The sequence below is a fragment of the Varanus komodoensis genome, unplaced genomic scaffold (assembly GCF_004798865.1).
Source record: "Varanus komodoensis strain SLA01 unplaced genomic scaffold, ASM479886v1 scaffold1, whole genome shotgun sequence".
Taxonomy (NCBI): domain Eukaryota; kingdom Metazoa; phylum Chordata; class Lepidosauria; order Squamata; family Varanidae; genus Varanus; species Varanus komodoensis.
Genome location: NW_025335268.1, coordinates 102,120,695 through 102,135,259, shown reverse-complemented (window position 1 = coordinate 102,135,259; position 14,565 = coordinate 102,120,695). Strand labels below are relative to the sequence as shown.

Genomic DNA, 14,565 nt, shown 5'->3' with positions numbered 1-14,565 from the left:
CCCTCTCCCCCCAGTTCTATAGCCAACCCTCCCTACAGGAACCACCCTCCTGCTGCAAAGCATGGCTGTGTTGCCACGGCATCACAAGGACTCGGGCGGCTGTGGCAGAGAGAAAAGCATGCCGAGTGTTAGTAAGCTAGGGGCGCCTTCTCCTGGTGCATGAGCCCTGCAGTCCTGTAGCTGTGCTCACATACTGTCTCCCATCCCCCACTAGTATGCAAGCAGCGGCTGGATGCAAGTGCCCTACATCCACCTTTCCCTGTGCCTTGCACTGCCTGCTTCCTAACTGTGCAGACATATGCTCGCACACCTGTGTACATAGCTAGCTTGCAGCCGTGTGCTAGGGACACTGCAAGCCAGCCATGGGGCTGAGGGGAGGAGCATCTGTGCTATGGCCCCATCTGACACCCCCACATCTGTCTGTGTGGCAGGCAGGAAGCCCTAAGGATCACTCTAACAAGGAGGCTGGCATCCATGTCAGGATGAAGGTTCTACTAGTGGAACGTCCATGGCTAGGTCTCCCAGATCCACTGGGAAATTGTGTTGTGGGCCTGCTGTACCTCACACTTGGTGTATTGGGGGAGGGGGCGGCAACAGTGGGAAACGCTGGCAACCCCAAAGAATGTCAGGTTAAAGGCAGGAGTGAAGGAGGGCAGGAGACAGGGCAGGGCGATGGGTTTTTTGGGTACTTGCCCTGTTGGCAATGACATGTGTAGCCCTTGTGTTCCCATCTTTGCTGAGAGGGGAATGATGCTTCTGCCAAAGAAACAAAGGCAGAACATCTCACAGGTGGCACTTCTGGGTTCACACAATCAAACAATCCATGGTAAAGTATGGAAACCATAGAACAGACTGTTGTTTCTCTCTGTAGGTCCACGGAGAACAACCTCACCACTCTGTGCCACTTCAGCTGGGTTCATACAACATGACAAACCATGCCATGTAGGTTTCCACTGTGGTTTAGCAGTACATGTGATCCCAGCTATTCTGTGTGAACCCAGCCCCTGTGACACTGACAGGAAATATCTCTAGTTCCTGCTTAGTCATTAAAATTATCTTTATTACAATCATTCATTTATTTTAACAAATACAGTTAAATCTTAGGGATACAGGAGCAATAGAATTGGTGAAGCTTCCTAATTAATTTAAATTCTAACACATTTCAAATGTTTACAAGCCAGTAATTATACAAGATTGTGTGAACTCAATAAATAGTAACATCTGGTCCAGTTCAAGTATATATCAACAATCACAGGCTTAACAGAGATAGAAAAACCCTGAAACTCTGATACTAAACACTAGTGTGCAGATCAGTAGCAAACTTTTAAGTTTTATGGGAAACTTTTTAGATTTTTTAGTTTTAAAATGAAAAAGTGATATTAACACCTGTTAAAAATAATAGGTTGATACAAGTATGAAAATATTGTAATCTCTACAGACTATAAATGTTTAACTGAGATGCTTAGCAACAGTTTATAAATAAGAAAGGTTTTTTACATCATCATAATAAATAGTCTTTTGGCTACACTTCCGATAGCTTTATGCTATACATACATAAAACTCAGTACATATGACAACTGTGAAGAATTAAGCAGGTGCAAATGTAACATTTCTTAAATGTCAAATTTTGGTGCAAGAATTTCAGAGCAAGGGGGTATTTTTGTTGCAAAAGAAAAGCTTTTCTCATCCATCACTATTACCTCCCAGCTACAGGTGCATTCTTCAGTGGGAATTGTCCATGTCAACATTTTCCATAAATTACAGCAACAGAAAGAACTTTACATTACTTACACAGACCAACAATGTCATATGTATAACACTATAAGAGTAGTCATGTTTCTCAAAGACAGAGGTGAACAGTTATTCCTTTTATTGCTGGTTTATGGCTTTTCTTTTTCAATTATTGCTTTAAAATTGTTATGCTAAAAGGTGAGATGAAATGTTTTTAACAGAGATGAGGTGTGTGCTTGAAAAATATGCTTGCCTGTCTTTTACACTGCCAAGCCATAGCCAAGAGGATCTCAAAGGCTATCAAGTGTATGAATCCATTCGGACCCACCTCTGATAAATATTAAATGTTTATGCCATGTAATTAAACAGAACCTAGTCTAATAGCAGCACACACTTACAGGAAACAGGTAAATCTTGCCCCCCACACCCCAGGAAAAGGACTGTGGTATTAGGAAACAGGAAATATAAAACATATCTGTATTTGGAAAATTTTGGCAATTTACTCAGGGGGAAGATCTCAAAAATGCCATTAGTGTGGGACGATAATCTAGTAAACTTGAGAAGCAGTAAATGATGGCAAGAACCCTTCTCCTGGATTTTTTCACAAAATGTCACATTTCTTCCAGAAATTCAAAAGGAATTACAGCAACTATACCTGCTGTTCTTTCAGATATGGCTCAGCAACTCATATGGTATCTGGTACATTTTTTTAAAGGATCAGCCTATGATTCATATTATTAACAGACTTACAGAGCTATGCATTTAGCCACTTCAAGCCTAACTGAAGCAAATTGGATCAATACGCTATTTACTTTACTGGAACTCTGGATAATATAATACATACCCTGTTGAAATACACATATAATGATCCTATACTGGGCAACTATATACTGAACATAAACCTAATGGAAATGAAATTCAGTCTGCCTGAACTAAGGCTGCAAAGTTTAATCAATTAATAGTTGAAAAGTCATTCCAGTTAAGCAGGAATCTCATTTACTGAACAAATTTAAAATGTTTATTATTTTAATCATGGAATTCAAGGCAGCATAGGGCTCCCAAGGAGCTTCTCGCCCAGGTGGAGTGCAGACCCAGCCTGCTTAGCTTCAGCAAGATTGATCCGGCATATGGATTCATTCCATGTCCTTGGACCAACCCCTTACCCTGCTCTTAGAAAAGGTATGCCTACTTCTTTCTCATGCAAAGGGGAGCATGTCTTTTATGGCAATGCAAAAACTGCATGCATCACCCCAAACAAAGCAAAATGCTCTTTTCCATTTAGAATATTACTTCATTTATGTGCAAATTTATGCAGATCTTACAGGAAATAAACTTTAAGAAAAGTAGATTATGGGACCTATCAGAGACCAAAGTGAAAAAATGTTGTGCTAGAAGTTTACAAATTTTAGTCTTTTGGAAATGGTCCAGGGCACTAAAGATGGAGGGACTTTGCAGCTGCTGTCACTTCCAATGCTGAGTGTAAACTTTTTGAATGTATAGACTATAACTACTAGATGCAATACAGAGAGTCTGCTATCATCAAAATACCAATTTTATCAGAACACACTGACCTATGAATGTGATTACAAGACTTATGGTTCATTGTAGAACAAGATGACTGAACGAAAGTATTATAATGTATTTTATTCAGGTCATTTCCCCTAGATAATTTTCATTGAGCGAATCTACCTGAAGATCTTACACTGAGAAAATCCCTGAGAATTCTGATTTAAAGAAATGTCCATGTTGCAATCTAAAAAGTTGATTTCTGCTATTTATAGATTTGTCACTGCTGCTTAACTGTATTTCAGGCACTGTTTTATTGGTGCTTTCCGTGTGGATGCATGGAACATGATGATATGTTCCCTCCTTCAACAGAGTGCAAAGTAAAGATTGCATCATCAGGATCGCAAAAACTTATGAACTGTTCCCTTCAAATAAATCAAGATCATAGCCTTTTCTCCTCAAAATGAGGGACAATTCCTGTATCATCCTGTGTTGAATCACTTCCTCTGTCATTCATCTTCAGGTTTTCTTCTGCAAGCTGTGATAGGTACTTCTGTTGGAAATGATAAAATGAAAACATATTACAATGATTGAAAATTTAGTTATCTACCACATATTTTATGACGTTGTAATTTTTATATTACTCCAAAGGGTGGAAGATGTACAAATAACTCCTAAGATGGATATACAAACCTGATATTCAGGACCAGTATCATAAATCAGCATGGCTGGGCATTTGGAAGGGCCCACAAACCAAAAAATGGCAACCTCTTGACTGCCATAATTTTGTTCCACAACTGCAATCCATCCTGGCAGAAAAGTAGTACTGCTGCTCTCTTTTGTCACCCAAAGAAAAGCAGCAGCACAGCAGTGGCTGTAGGTAACCTCTCCCTCAACATGCTTTTCCTTCTCACATTGGGCTTCTGGGTTGCACAAGAAGAAGCAGTGGATGCCACTATTTTTGGATGCATTCTAGTTGTTTTGTTTTCTAGGGAAGTGAGGGAGAAGGAGGGAGTACTTGCAGCACAGAGACTAGAGTAACGCTGGCACCATTTTCACATACTCAAGATGGGTCCTGGTGCCTGAACTATGCTTATAGTGCTACCTAGGACAAAAGCCAGACACCTGATGGAGTGGCAACTGACAACCCTTCCTGTTCAGATTCCTCTTGTCTTAAGATGAATCCAAGGTGAGTACACAGACTCACCCATTCAGGCCTTGTTCGCTTGTCAATGTCCACTAAGGTTTGTACAAATAGGCAGCACTTCATTCCTGACAATGGGGTGCAAACCTTAAAGAATTCAGAACTTCTATTCCATCCCAGTCTTTGATGTGTGTGAGAGCTATTTTATATAAATGAAAAAAACTATCCACTCACTCTTGAGAAACAGAAGATTTCTTTTTTTACAGTAGTGTGAAAATAGAAAATACTGAATGTTCTACTTGACAAAGTCTGCAATGTATTGTAAACATGAAGAAACCTTCCTGTATTACTCGCAAGAGTTAGTACCATTTTATTTTGCTCCTTGGTTATAATAGTTCATATATCCTTATATACTTGCAGTGGAATAAAAATCTCACCAATTCCTAATTAATTTTCCTTCTCCAACAGAGAGTTGTGCTTGTTTAGTTGATTATTATAAGTTTCCCTCAGAATAAAACATCCACTAATTCTCAAAATCCCCTACTTCCAAAGGGGTACATATATAACTAAACAAATCATGGTTAATTCTACAAAGTGTTAAGAAACAGAGGAACAACATATTTGTAGGATTTTAGCCTTCATGCAGAAAGTAGCATTTGCACTTGTATGGTGCAGAGGTTACCTAGAGGTTTGGATGCTAAAATTAGCTTACAGTATAATTCATTTACTCAGAAGTAAGGCCACCGAGTCTAATGGGCCACACTCCCAAGTAAGTGTGTATCAATCACAGCCCCGAGGTTTCGGCAAGGGGCGGCACAGAAATGCTATAATAATAATAACAACAACAACAACAACAACAACAACAACAACAACAACAACAACAACAACTAACTTTCCAAATGGGAAATTTCCCGTTTCTTCCCCTGTTGCAGATGGCAAAAGCCTCTCTGGAGAGTCAAGAGACACTCGTAAATAAATGCATGTCTGGTTGTGTGTGTGGATTGCCATGACTGCATGATTGTTTACATCACTCTGTAATTGACACAGCTTGGTGAGAAGACTATGGGCCAAGAAATGCTGTAAGGGACCTCTGTTTACCCAGTTCTGATATCTGTAAGGTCTTGAAATTCTTTCTAAAGCTCTGACATTTGCTTACTTATCAGTTGCCTCAGAATCTTCATACCAAGAAAACTAGTAGCATGTTTAAATGACTGATTTCAGTCTTCTGTGACTACCAACTTAAAGGAAAATCTCCAAGCAAAGTTCAGGCCTCTTCTATGGAGGATTTGTGTGAATGACTTCTGTTTGGCTATCAAAGGAATCCATCTGACAGATGCTGATCTAAAGATTTGTCTTTTCTTTAAATAAATCCATAAATTGATTGAATAAATTTTACCCTGCCTTTCTATCAAGAAAAATGGCACAAGAGCATTGAAGAACTGCATCTGACCTGTTTATATATTTCCACTTTGGACATGGAGTACATGAAGTGTGGAATGATATGGTCTGGAATGTTTGCCTTAAGGGAAGGATCGAGTCTTAATCTATGAGCAAATTGTATTGCCAGCATGTTTGTGGTATTTCTAGGAAACATTCAGTGAATCACTCATGCAAGAACCACTCTGGACTGGCAAACTGCACACATTCTACAAGCCTTCTGAAGCATTAATTATTCCAAAAACTTGTGTCCTCTAGGTTATCCAGCTTACATATAAGCTTCCAATCTGCTGCACGGATAACTTTCCATCTGTGAACTTCCTTAAAGTAATTTGTCTTTGAATCCAAGCCATAGAATATGCAGGTTTAAAGGCATATCTAGGAGTAAGTCCTACTGAAATCATTGAAGTTCACTTCCGAATAGACATGCATAGAGTTGGGCTATGAGTGTGGATTGTAATTTTAAAATTATATACATTAATTTACTTTATTTTCTGTTTTAACAGTAAACAAATAATTTTAAGCAATATAGCTGACTATATTTTAATTTAAACAATTTAATTTAATTTAAACTTGTAATCCAGGGGTGTCAAACCTCTTTCAGCAGGAGGGCCTAATTCAGTTATGGAGAAGCTCTTGGGGCCACATTCTAGTGATGGGTGGGACCAAAAGCAAAAGGGGCAGGGCCAGAACACCCAAATCCCAGCATTCCTTTTGCTTAAAGCTCTTAGTGACAGGAACTTCAGTTCAATATTTATTTGTTTAAAATCAAAATCGATCAGGTTTAGAGGAGGAAAACCACCTAACAAATCCAAAATAAAGAATCAAAGCAAAAAATCTCCACCACTTATAAATACAGTTATATATAAAGCTGTCTAACTCTGAAAGCAGTTATTGAACCTTGGAAAGTAACAAATTTGTTCTAATTTGTCAAAGCACACCAATTTTCTTAGGACTTTTCAGGACAAAAAAAAACTCTATCTAGGTGACTGACATTAATTGTATGTTAGAAGGGGCATATTGGCCTTTTTTAATGGGGAGTAAACCATGGAGCTGACCTTATTAGAATCATCCCTAAAAGTTATTCTTATTAACAGAATCCAACCAGCTGCTATCATGGATGACACATAAGTAATAAGCACTAAAATAACAAGAAGACGGTTCCAAGAAAGCCTGATCATCCATGTTAAAGAAGAAAATCTTCTTTGCATGTTTAGATCAACTTTTTCTCCTCCAGGTTCATGGAGACCCCCTTCTTTGGGAACTTGAAATGAAACTTGGTCTTTCATGGTCTATGAAGAATTTTAATGATGAAACAGAAGAAAGAAAACTTAACTGGAACTTTTAGTTCAAAGAATATTTAAGCTAAATCCTCAAAGAGTCTAGAAAACAGCAGGTCATTTCATTTGTTATCTGGAAGGCATTTACCATAAAAGGAAGTGAAAGATGTCCCCCTGCCAAGGAGACATTTGTAAAGCTAACATTGAGCAATCAAAGGCTGAGCAAAATTGCTCATCTAAAAGTTGCTTCATACAATGCACATACACAAAATGTTTATGTGGTTTTGTAAAAATATTGAAAAGTATACACAAACATGTTTGCACACAGTGTTGAACATCTATAGAGTGCAAACTGACACAGAAACATTACCAGGGAGCTGATATCGGCATGAAACTTTGCTGCATAGGTAAGCAATAGTAGAGACTTGGTTGTTGCTATATAATGGCAGAGGGACTGTCCAGAAAGTGCCATCTAGCAGGGTTGAAAGAAAATTGATTCAAGGATATTGCGCTTGCTCGCTCGCTCGCTCGCTCACTCTGTGTGTGTGTGTGTGTGAGAGAGAGAGAGAGAGAGAAAGAGAGAGAGAGAGCGAGAGCGAGAAACTCTGTCACTTCCCTTCTGGACAGACCCTCAACCCCCCCCCCCCCCAATCATGCCAAAGTCTTTTGAAAAGAGGAAGGGCAATGCAACTAAACTGTGAATCACAGATGACATCACTTTTCTTTCTTTTCAAGTCTGATCACTCTTTATACTGCTTGGTGGTATCACAGCCATATTCAGGGTATGGAGGTCAATGCCCTTGATACCAAGTGGAAGCTTAGGCCAGCTGTATTCCTAATTAAAAGTTTAATTCAGCATGAACACACACAAATGGAAAAAGCTGACAACTGTCTAAAGTGCTTCTAATGAACCCTTGCCAAAGAAACACCAGTTGCTTCACATGCTTAAAAGGAGTTTCATCTGTTGTTTAGGTTCACTAAAACCATTAATGTTTATGGACCTTTAATGAGGCAATGCATATTTTTCCAGATATATAAAATGGCTTTGGCCTTGGATTAGTGGCTGCCCTAAAGGGAGAAAAAGAATCTTGAGGGCAAGTGTTTCACCTGTTACCAGCTACTCTTTCATCAAGGCCTGTGCGTGACTTGCTACTGTGCTGTAGACAGTGTTCTGTATTAACTTGCAAAATGCACTTAATTTTGCCAAGGCTGTGTGCATGATGGTTAATCTTTGCTTGATGTGTTACAACTCTTGAAATGTGCAGCTAGGGAATTACACCAAAGCTCTTTGACTTCTAGATGCCTTTGACAACTCTGAAGATTTAACAGAAGGCCTGAAATTATAATAGTGCAAGATTTAGTGGTATGGAATGACCAACCATTTAATAACTGGTAAAAACTGCAATGAGAGCCCTGGAAAGCCAGGGAAAAGAGCTGTGGCAAGCACATTTCCAAGCAAAAGAGGTCTTTTGCCTTCTTTCTGATATCTCTACAGATCCCCAATATTTTAAAATGTTTTTCATTCAAAATATACTTTATTGAAAATAGCAGCATGCAACAAGAGAGAGTAATATATTTTCAGATATGGGTATCTATAGGTTGGGGCTTTGTACCAGAAACTCCCAGGGTCTTACTCTTTTAGAAATTTCATCGGATGTGGCAACTTATCTTTTCCAATGCTCATACTCATTCTGAATATAAAGGACAGAGCAACATGGTAAAGGACTGACCTTTGTAAGTGAAATCGGTGTTCCAGTATTAGGAGCTATGCATTTCCATAACTTTTGTGGTATCCTGTATCAGCTGTGCTGAACTGAACAGGTAATGATCGAAGCTGTTATGAATCATCCCATTACTTCTCTATGGTGTATGGTACAGAAATTCATATATTCATACCCAAAAGTGACTGCACTGCATATAGATGGTCCATGAGAACATCAAATAAGCTAAGAATGTTCCAAAGCTCCTAGGTAAGAGGTAATCAAGGGTCTCAAACACCTATGTATGATGCTTCCTCTTAGAACCAAGGTTGTGAGGTTTCAGGTAGCCATGGCTGTAGTATACTGGAATAACCTCTGAACCCTGCCTTGGACGCTATAATACCTATGGTTCCAGGAAGGAAAAGAAGGTGAAGGTCTTACAAATACTATAAGCCTGCTTAAAGACATGCATTAATAATTTGCATGAATTAATTTATTACCTGAAGGTTTCTGTAGTGAACTGTACTTCTGCAATGACGAGTCTTTGCTGCCTCTTCATTTGTGTAGAAAAGTCCACAAAGCTTGCAGTAAAAACCAGTTCTAGGCACAACAAATTCCACTCCTATAAAAAGAATTTGTATTACAGTGATGAGGAAGTGTCATATAGAAGAAACATTCTTTAACTTATCACTGTTACAATAATGATAATTTATGCATATTCTTGTGATTTCAGGATTTTACATATCCACCTAGAAGATGTTAGACTAGAACTCTAATCATTTCTGACCACTGGCCATGCTGGCTAAGACTGTTTGGTATTAAGGTCCAACATATCTGGAGGGATGCAGTCTCCCCACCCTGATACAGTTCATTATTCTTCTCTGTTATCATCTCCATGTGTTAGGTATCTATGATTTTTTTCTTAACTTGCTGTTTCTTATTTTCAGTATTGCCACAGGGGCACAATTTAGCCCATAGAAACAAGCCAGATTATTTGGGCTAGTGGATGTATTTGGGGGAGTTATTCCCAAAACAGATTCATAAATGAAGAACCAAACTGAAGGCATAAGAAAAACTAGTTTCAGTTACACCAGGTACTCCACTTTACTACCAATTCTTCAGTTTGGAAATGGTCCTCAAGTGCCATTCTTCACTAGACCATTAATAGCACTTGAACAATTAGTGATTATATCTGAACCAAAGGCTTCATGTCTAACATGGAAATGATATTAATTATGGAATCAATGGGAACAAACAAAGCTGAAATAAATATATTACAATCTCATAGGCTCTGTTCTTACCCCCCAATCCCATAGCTTCTCAATCTTTTATATAATGTTTGTAGGTGATCATTAAATTCTGTGGCTCCTGGAACCACTGAAGAACGCCCCTCTAGCCCAAACCTCTACTCCATCCAGGCTAGCATTTCCAACTGACTTTCTGCTATTCTTACTTAAATGTTTTGTACTCAGTTTGTTCCAGACCTAACTTATCTTTCCTCCTAAACCTTCCTTTCCTTGACTATTTTGTTTGTCATCCAATCTGACAAACTGGTCTAAAGATTTGTCTTTTCTTTTATCATGCTTTATCTTTCTTCTCCCTCTCCTCTTTCTACATATTTACTCTGAAGTAATAACAATGCTTCCTCTTCTGTACACAATTGGAAGCGTCTTTTCATCAGGTGGAACTCTGGTCTGTACCCTCATCATCTCACAACGTACTGCAACCTGACCCTATTCAGAACTCCAGCTGAATCACATGAGATTTTTAGGCATGCAGAGAATAGGCACCTGTGATTTTCTAGCCCTGATTACTTGATTACTTGCTTATGGTCTTCAGTGCTGTTCTCAGAAATAGATACTTCATCATTGCTGGAGAAACATACATTAAAAAGTTGTTTTCTTTGTGGAATCCTTGTTATCATACATACCTAGTGGAATGCTGAGCTCTGTAAACACATCTTCTTGTCCCCATGATGGTGAAAAATAAGATCTTTTGGATTCTACCTCTGGGAAGTCAGGAGTTTTCATTTCTGGATAATTTGCTTTGAAACCAAAGGAACATGCTGAATGAAACCAACTTAGTGGCATGCAGAATTACTTGCAATACTAATTCAAAATATTTTATAGATCAATCCATATTTTATAGATTATCTGCACATTAGATTTTTTTTCCAAATCACCACATTGTTACTTAGTATTCATGGAGAATTCAGGTGAGGCTGACAAATTTATTTGTTGTATTTATACCTGACTTGTTTCCTGTGGGGACCAAAGACTGCTTACATAATCCTCCTCTTCTGCATCTTACCATCACAACACTCCTGTGAGGTAGGTTAAGGCAAGTGTCAGTAACTGGTTCAAAGTCACCTAGTAAGAGTCATGGCCAAGTGAGACCAGGACTATGTAAGCCACCTTGCAAGAGCTAAAAAGCTGGGATATAAATGTAATGTAACAACTACTGATTTGCTGAGTCCCAGTCCATTACAGTACACTGGCTGTATTCCAGTATTTTCTGGACTGACTTCTTTTTTCAGTCCTGATTTATGACCATTTTGGATTGGAAGGTGGGGCTTCCAAACACGATGCAGTTTAGTCTGAGTGGCAAACCATGACTGAGGTTTTTCAGGGATACTGTTCATTTAATTAAAAGGTTTCTCTTGGTGGCTTGTGCTTCCTATTTCCTTATAGGCCAAATCAAATAGTGCTTCCTATTTCCTTATAGGCCAAATCGTATCTGACCTTCTGGTCCCAGAGACTCTTGATTACCAGTATACTTTTGAACCCAAGAAGTATTCATTTTATTTTAATGTGAGCACAATTTTGCAGTTTTCTAACTGTAAAATAAAAATAATGCCTTACTAAGCAATTGATTTAACGGCAAAGAGTGCACATGTGGTGGGACTGAGATGAGAGTTGAGTTGTGGGGGCAAAAGTAGGCCTAGCTTCAAGAGGAGAACTCACTGGATGAACCTGACGCAACCATCATCGCTACATTCTCCTAACCTACCGCATAGGTTTGTTGTGAAGATAAAATGAAGGCAGGATAGAAACATGGACACTGCCCCTTGGAGGAGGGGCAACCTAAAAGTGTAGTACATATTATAAGGATATAATGCAGAATTAGGGGGCATGTGAAAGCACAATGATGTGTGTGAAAGAGCAATCCTTCAGAATGCTAAAGAGCCCTAGCATGGAAGTAATCCAGGAATGATGTTTAACACAGCCCAGCTGTCAGTAATAAGTTAGCAGCAACTACCCACACACTTTGTGGGTTTCAGTTATGAGTTCATGTGAATCACTCATTGCCTGTGAATCTGTTAAAATAGTCTTAATAGCTCACAGAGTTAGGAGATGTCTTTCAGCTCTCTCTCTAAAGCTGAAAGGTATTTGTGTGGGTTCTGCATTTGCTCAAAGCAGCAACAGAAGCACAGGGTGCTAAATTCTTCATCTGCAGCAAGTTATTCTGAACAAAAATGCCTTTCCTTATTGCTTTTTCCCCTTTGGAAGAAGAGAGAGAGGCCCTGTACATTTATAAGTAGCAAAGTAGCATGTTTTGGGTCATGTATATTAAGCACTGCAACTCCTGTTTTTATCATCAAATTTGCAGCTCCTGTGGCTGCATTTCAGGGTTGTTGTTTTTAAGAAGTTGATAAGATTGATAGTGCATGAGCAAAACTTCATCCAATTTGGTTGGAAAACTGAATTCAGTTCATATGTAGAATGCTTAATTAATCTCTTGGCCAGTATGTTGAGAGGCACCTTCCAATCTAATACCTGGACTGAAGATTTTTGGTGACATGTCTCTAGATAACAATCCAGTGAGAAATATACCAGAACTATCTAGAGATTTGTTACAGAAACTAGAGCCCAAGTATTCCCTACCACACAGTCCAAAATGCATACGTATAGAACAGATAATCTATCATCAGTCCAAGGGTATTGCCACAGTAAAAACCTTTGGCAGGAACAGTAACTCTTGATGGAAAAAAATGGAACCATTTTTTAATAATGTGTTCCCCTGAGCTGTCCCCACATATTTTTAAGAATTATTTAATATTCAAAAATCAAGCAATTTTATCAAGTAATCATAACATTAATATTTCAGATGGGGTTGTCTCTTATACATTATGCTGCTTCAAGGTGATACAGGATTTATGTACCAACAGGCAATATAAAGTTTTGCCTTATACACAGAACAAGCAATCCTGACTTCAGGATGAGGTTGTCTTCTTTCCCATTCTCATCTTCCCTGTTCTAATGTTTCCCTTTAATATTAAGGGAAAGAAAATAAATGATAATAAAATGTCCTTACAGGCTCAAGGCATAAAAGTTTACATGGGCACTGCGATACCTGAAGTTTTTGCAGTCCTGAAAGTAAAAATTTGACATTTGTCATAGTAATACCTTTATCTCTCATGAAAGGCTATCAAAGAATGGTATAACTTATCAGGAGAATAGCACACAGTGCAAGTATTTTTAAACAAAATAATTTTACATTAAAAATTAGGAATAATTTGTTTTAAAAGCAAACATATTTTTTAAAAAATAAAAGTCATGACACAGGGGACAAAATGTAAGAATGGCTCTCCCCAAGATGATATTAGTTCACCTGCCACTTTGCCCACTTTCATCTTCCTCCTCCCACCTGCTGTGGGACAAAACCAAAGACCTGCAGGAGGAGGGCGAGGAAAGCAAAAGGTGATAGAGAAAGGAGACATGGTGAATATATACTTTCTCGCTTGCCAGATCAGGGAATACATTTGCATGTAGTCATACTTAAAGTAGAACCTTTCAAATCAGTAGGACTTACATTAGTTGTCCCTGTGATTTCACTGGGTCTATGTACAACATGAGTAAGTCTGAATCTAATCTATAATTTCTCAGCTGACCAGTGGTAACACTATGCTTTTTAGATGTAGGCCAGCTATGCAGACTGAAAGACCTGTGAAAAGAATCCTTACAATCTGGGCCTCAGTCACTGAGCAGGGAAATATACGGATGGCTTGCCAAAAGCAACAGGTTGTCTTGTGTAGTGTCTGGATCAGTCAGATCTAAATGTTTTTGTCACATAGATCAGCTGACTAAAGATACTTGAAGCTAGCTGTGCCCTCCAGTTACATAGCATCTGAACCATAATCCCATTGTCTGAATAGTAGCCACAGAGCTTCAATATACTGTTGGGTAGAATATATGTTTATACCTCAACGTTATTCCCATAAAGCATCTCTTTCCAATGCAGGATTTTGGATTTGTTTTGTTTCAGTTTTTGCACTGTATTCAGCTGAGCTCAGATTTGAGCAGGCTGTAAGATCCTTTCCAAGGCATACAACTTGCTTTTCTAAAATGTTAAAAGGTTTCAAAGAATAAATTAATGAAGTAACTATATGTTCTGTAAATATTTTCTAATTAAACTTACATATATCACAAGCAATGCAACATATGGGTGATGATAACCACTTATATAAATCTATTAAATAATAATTAATTATGGAATAGGGCACATAAGTCACTGTGAACTAGCATGCAAAGAGAATGAAGCTTAACCATCTGAAAGGCCATTTTGTGACAAATTGATCTGCTTTGTAAGACATCTGGGGAATTATATTAAGCAGAAAGAAATGACTTTATTGTTGGCCTATTCTTCTCACTAACAATTCTAAGTAATTTAAGCAGGGTGTTCTGAAGGTTCAGCTCAACTTATGTGAACCCAGGAGTGACGATAAGAGACGTCTCTTCCAGAACATTTGCTTGACACATATCTGATT

The 14,565-nt window shown here is 38.4% G+C and overlaps 1 protein-coding gene across 10 annotated transcripts in view; it reads right to left on the bottom strand.

Moving 5' to 3' along the window:
* Positions 1-1,039: 1,039 nt before the first annotated feature.
* RBM20 (RNA binding motif protein 20) overlaps positions 1,040-14,565 on the bottom strand; it is a 125,376-nt gene continuing 111,850 nt past the window's right edge. For 9 of the 10 annotated variants that reach the window (XM_044438507.1, XM_044438561.1, XM_044438521.1 and 6 more), the window contains 3 exons: positions 10,729-10,842; positions 9,299-9,420; positions 1,040-3,790 (listed from right to left, as the gene is read on the bottom strand). In XM_044438507.1, coding sequence (XP_044294442.1) covers positions 3,680-3,790; positions 9,299-9,420; positions 10,729-10,842 — 347 coding nt within the window. In that variant the 3' untranslated portion in view covers positions 1,040-3,679. Of the gene's footprint in view, positions 3,791-9,298; positions 9,421-10,728; positions 10,843-14,000; positions 14,139-14,565 lie in introns of those variants that run through there. The other variant, XM_044438551.1, reaches the window with a different exon arrangement.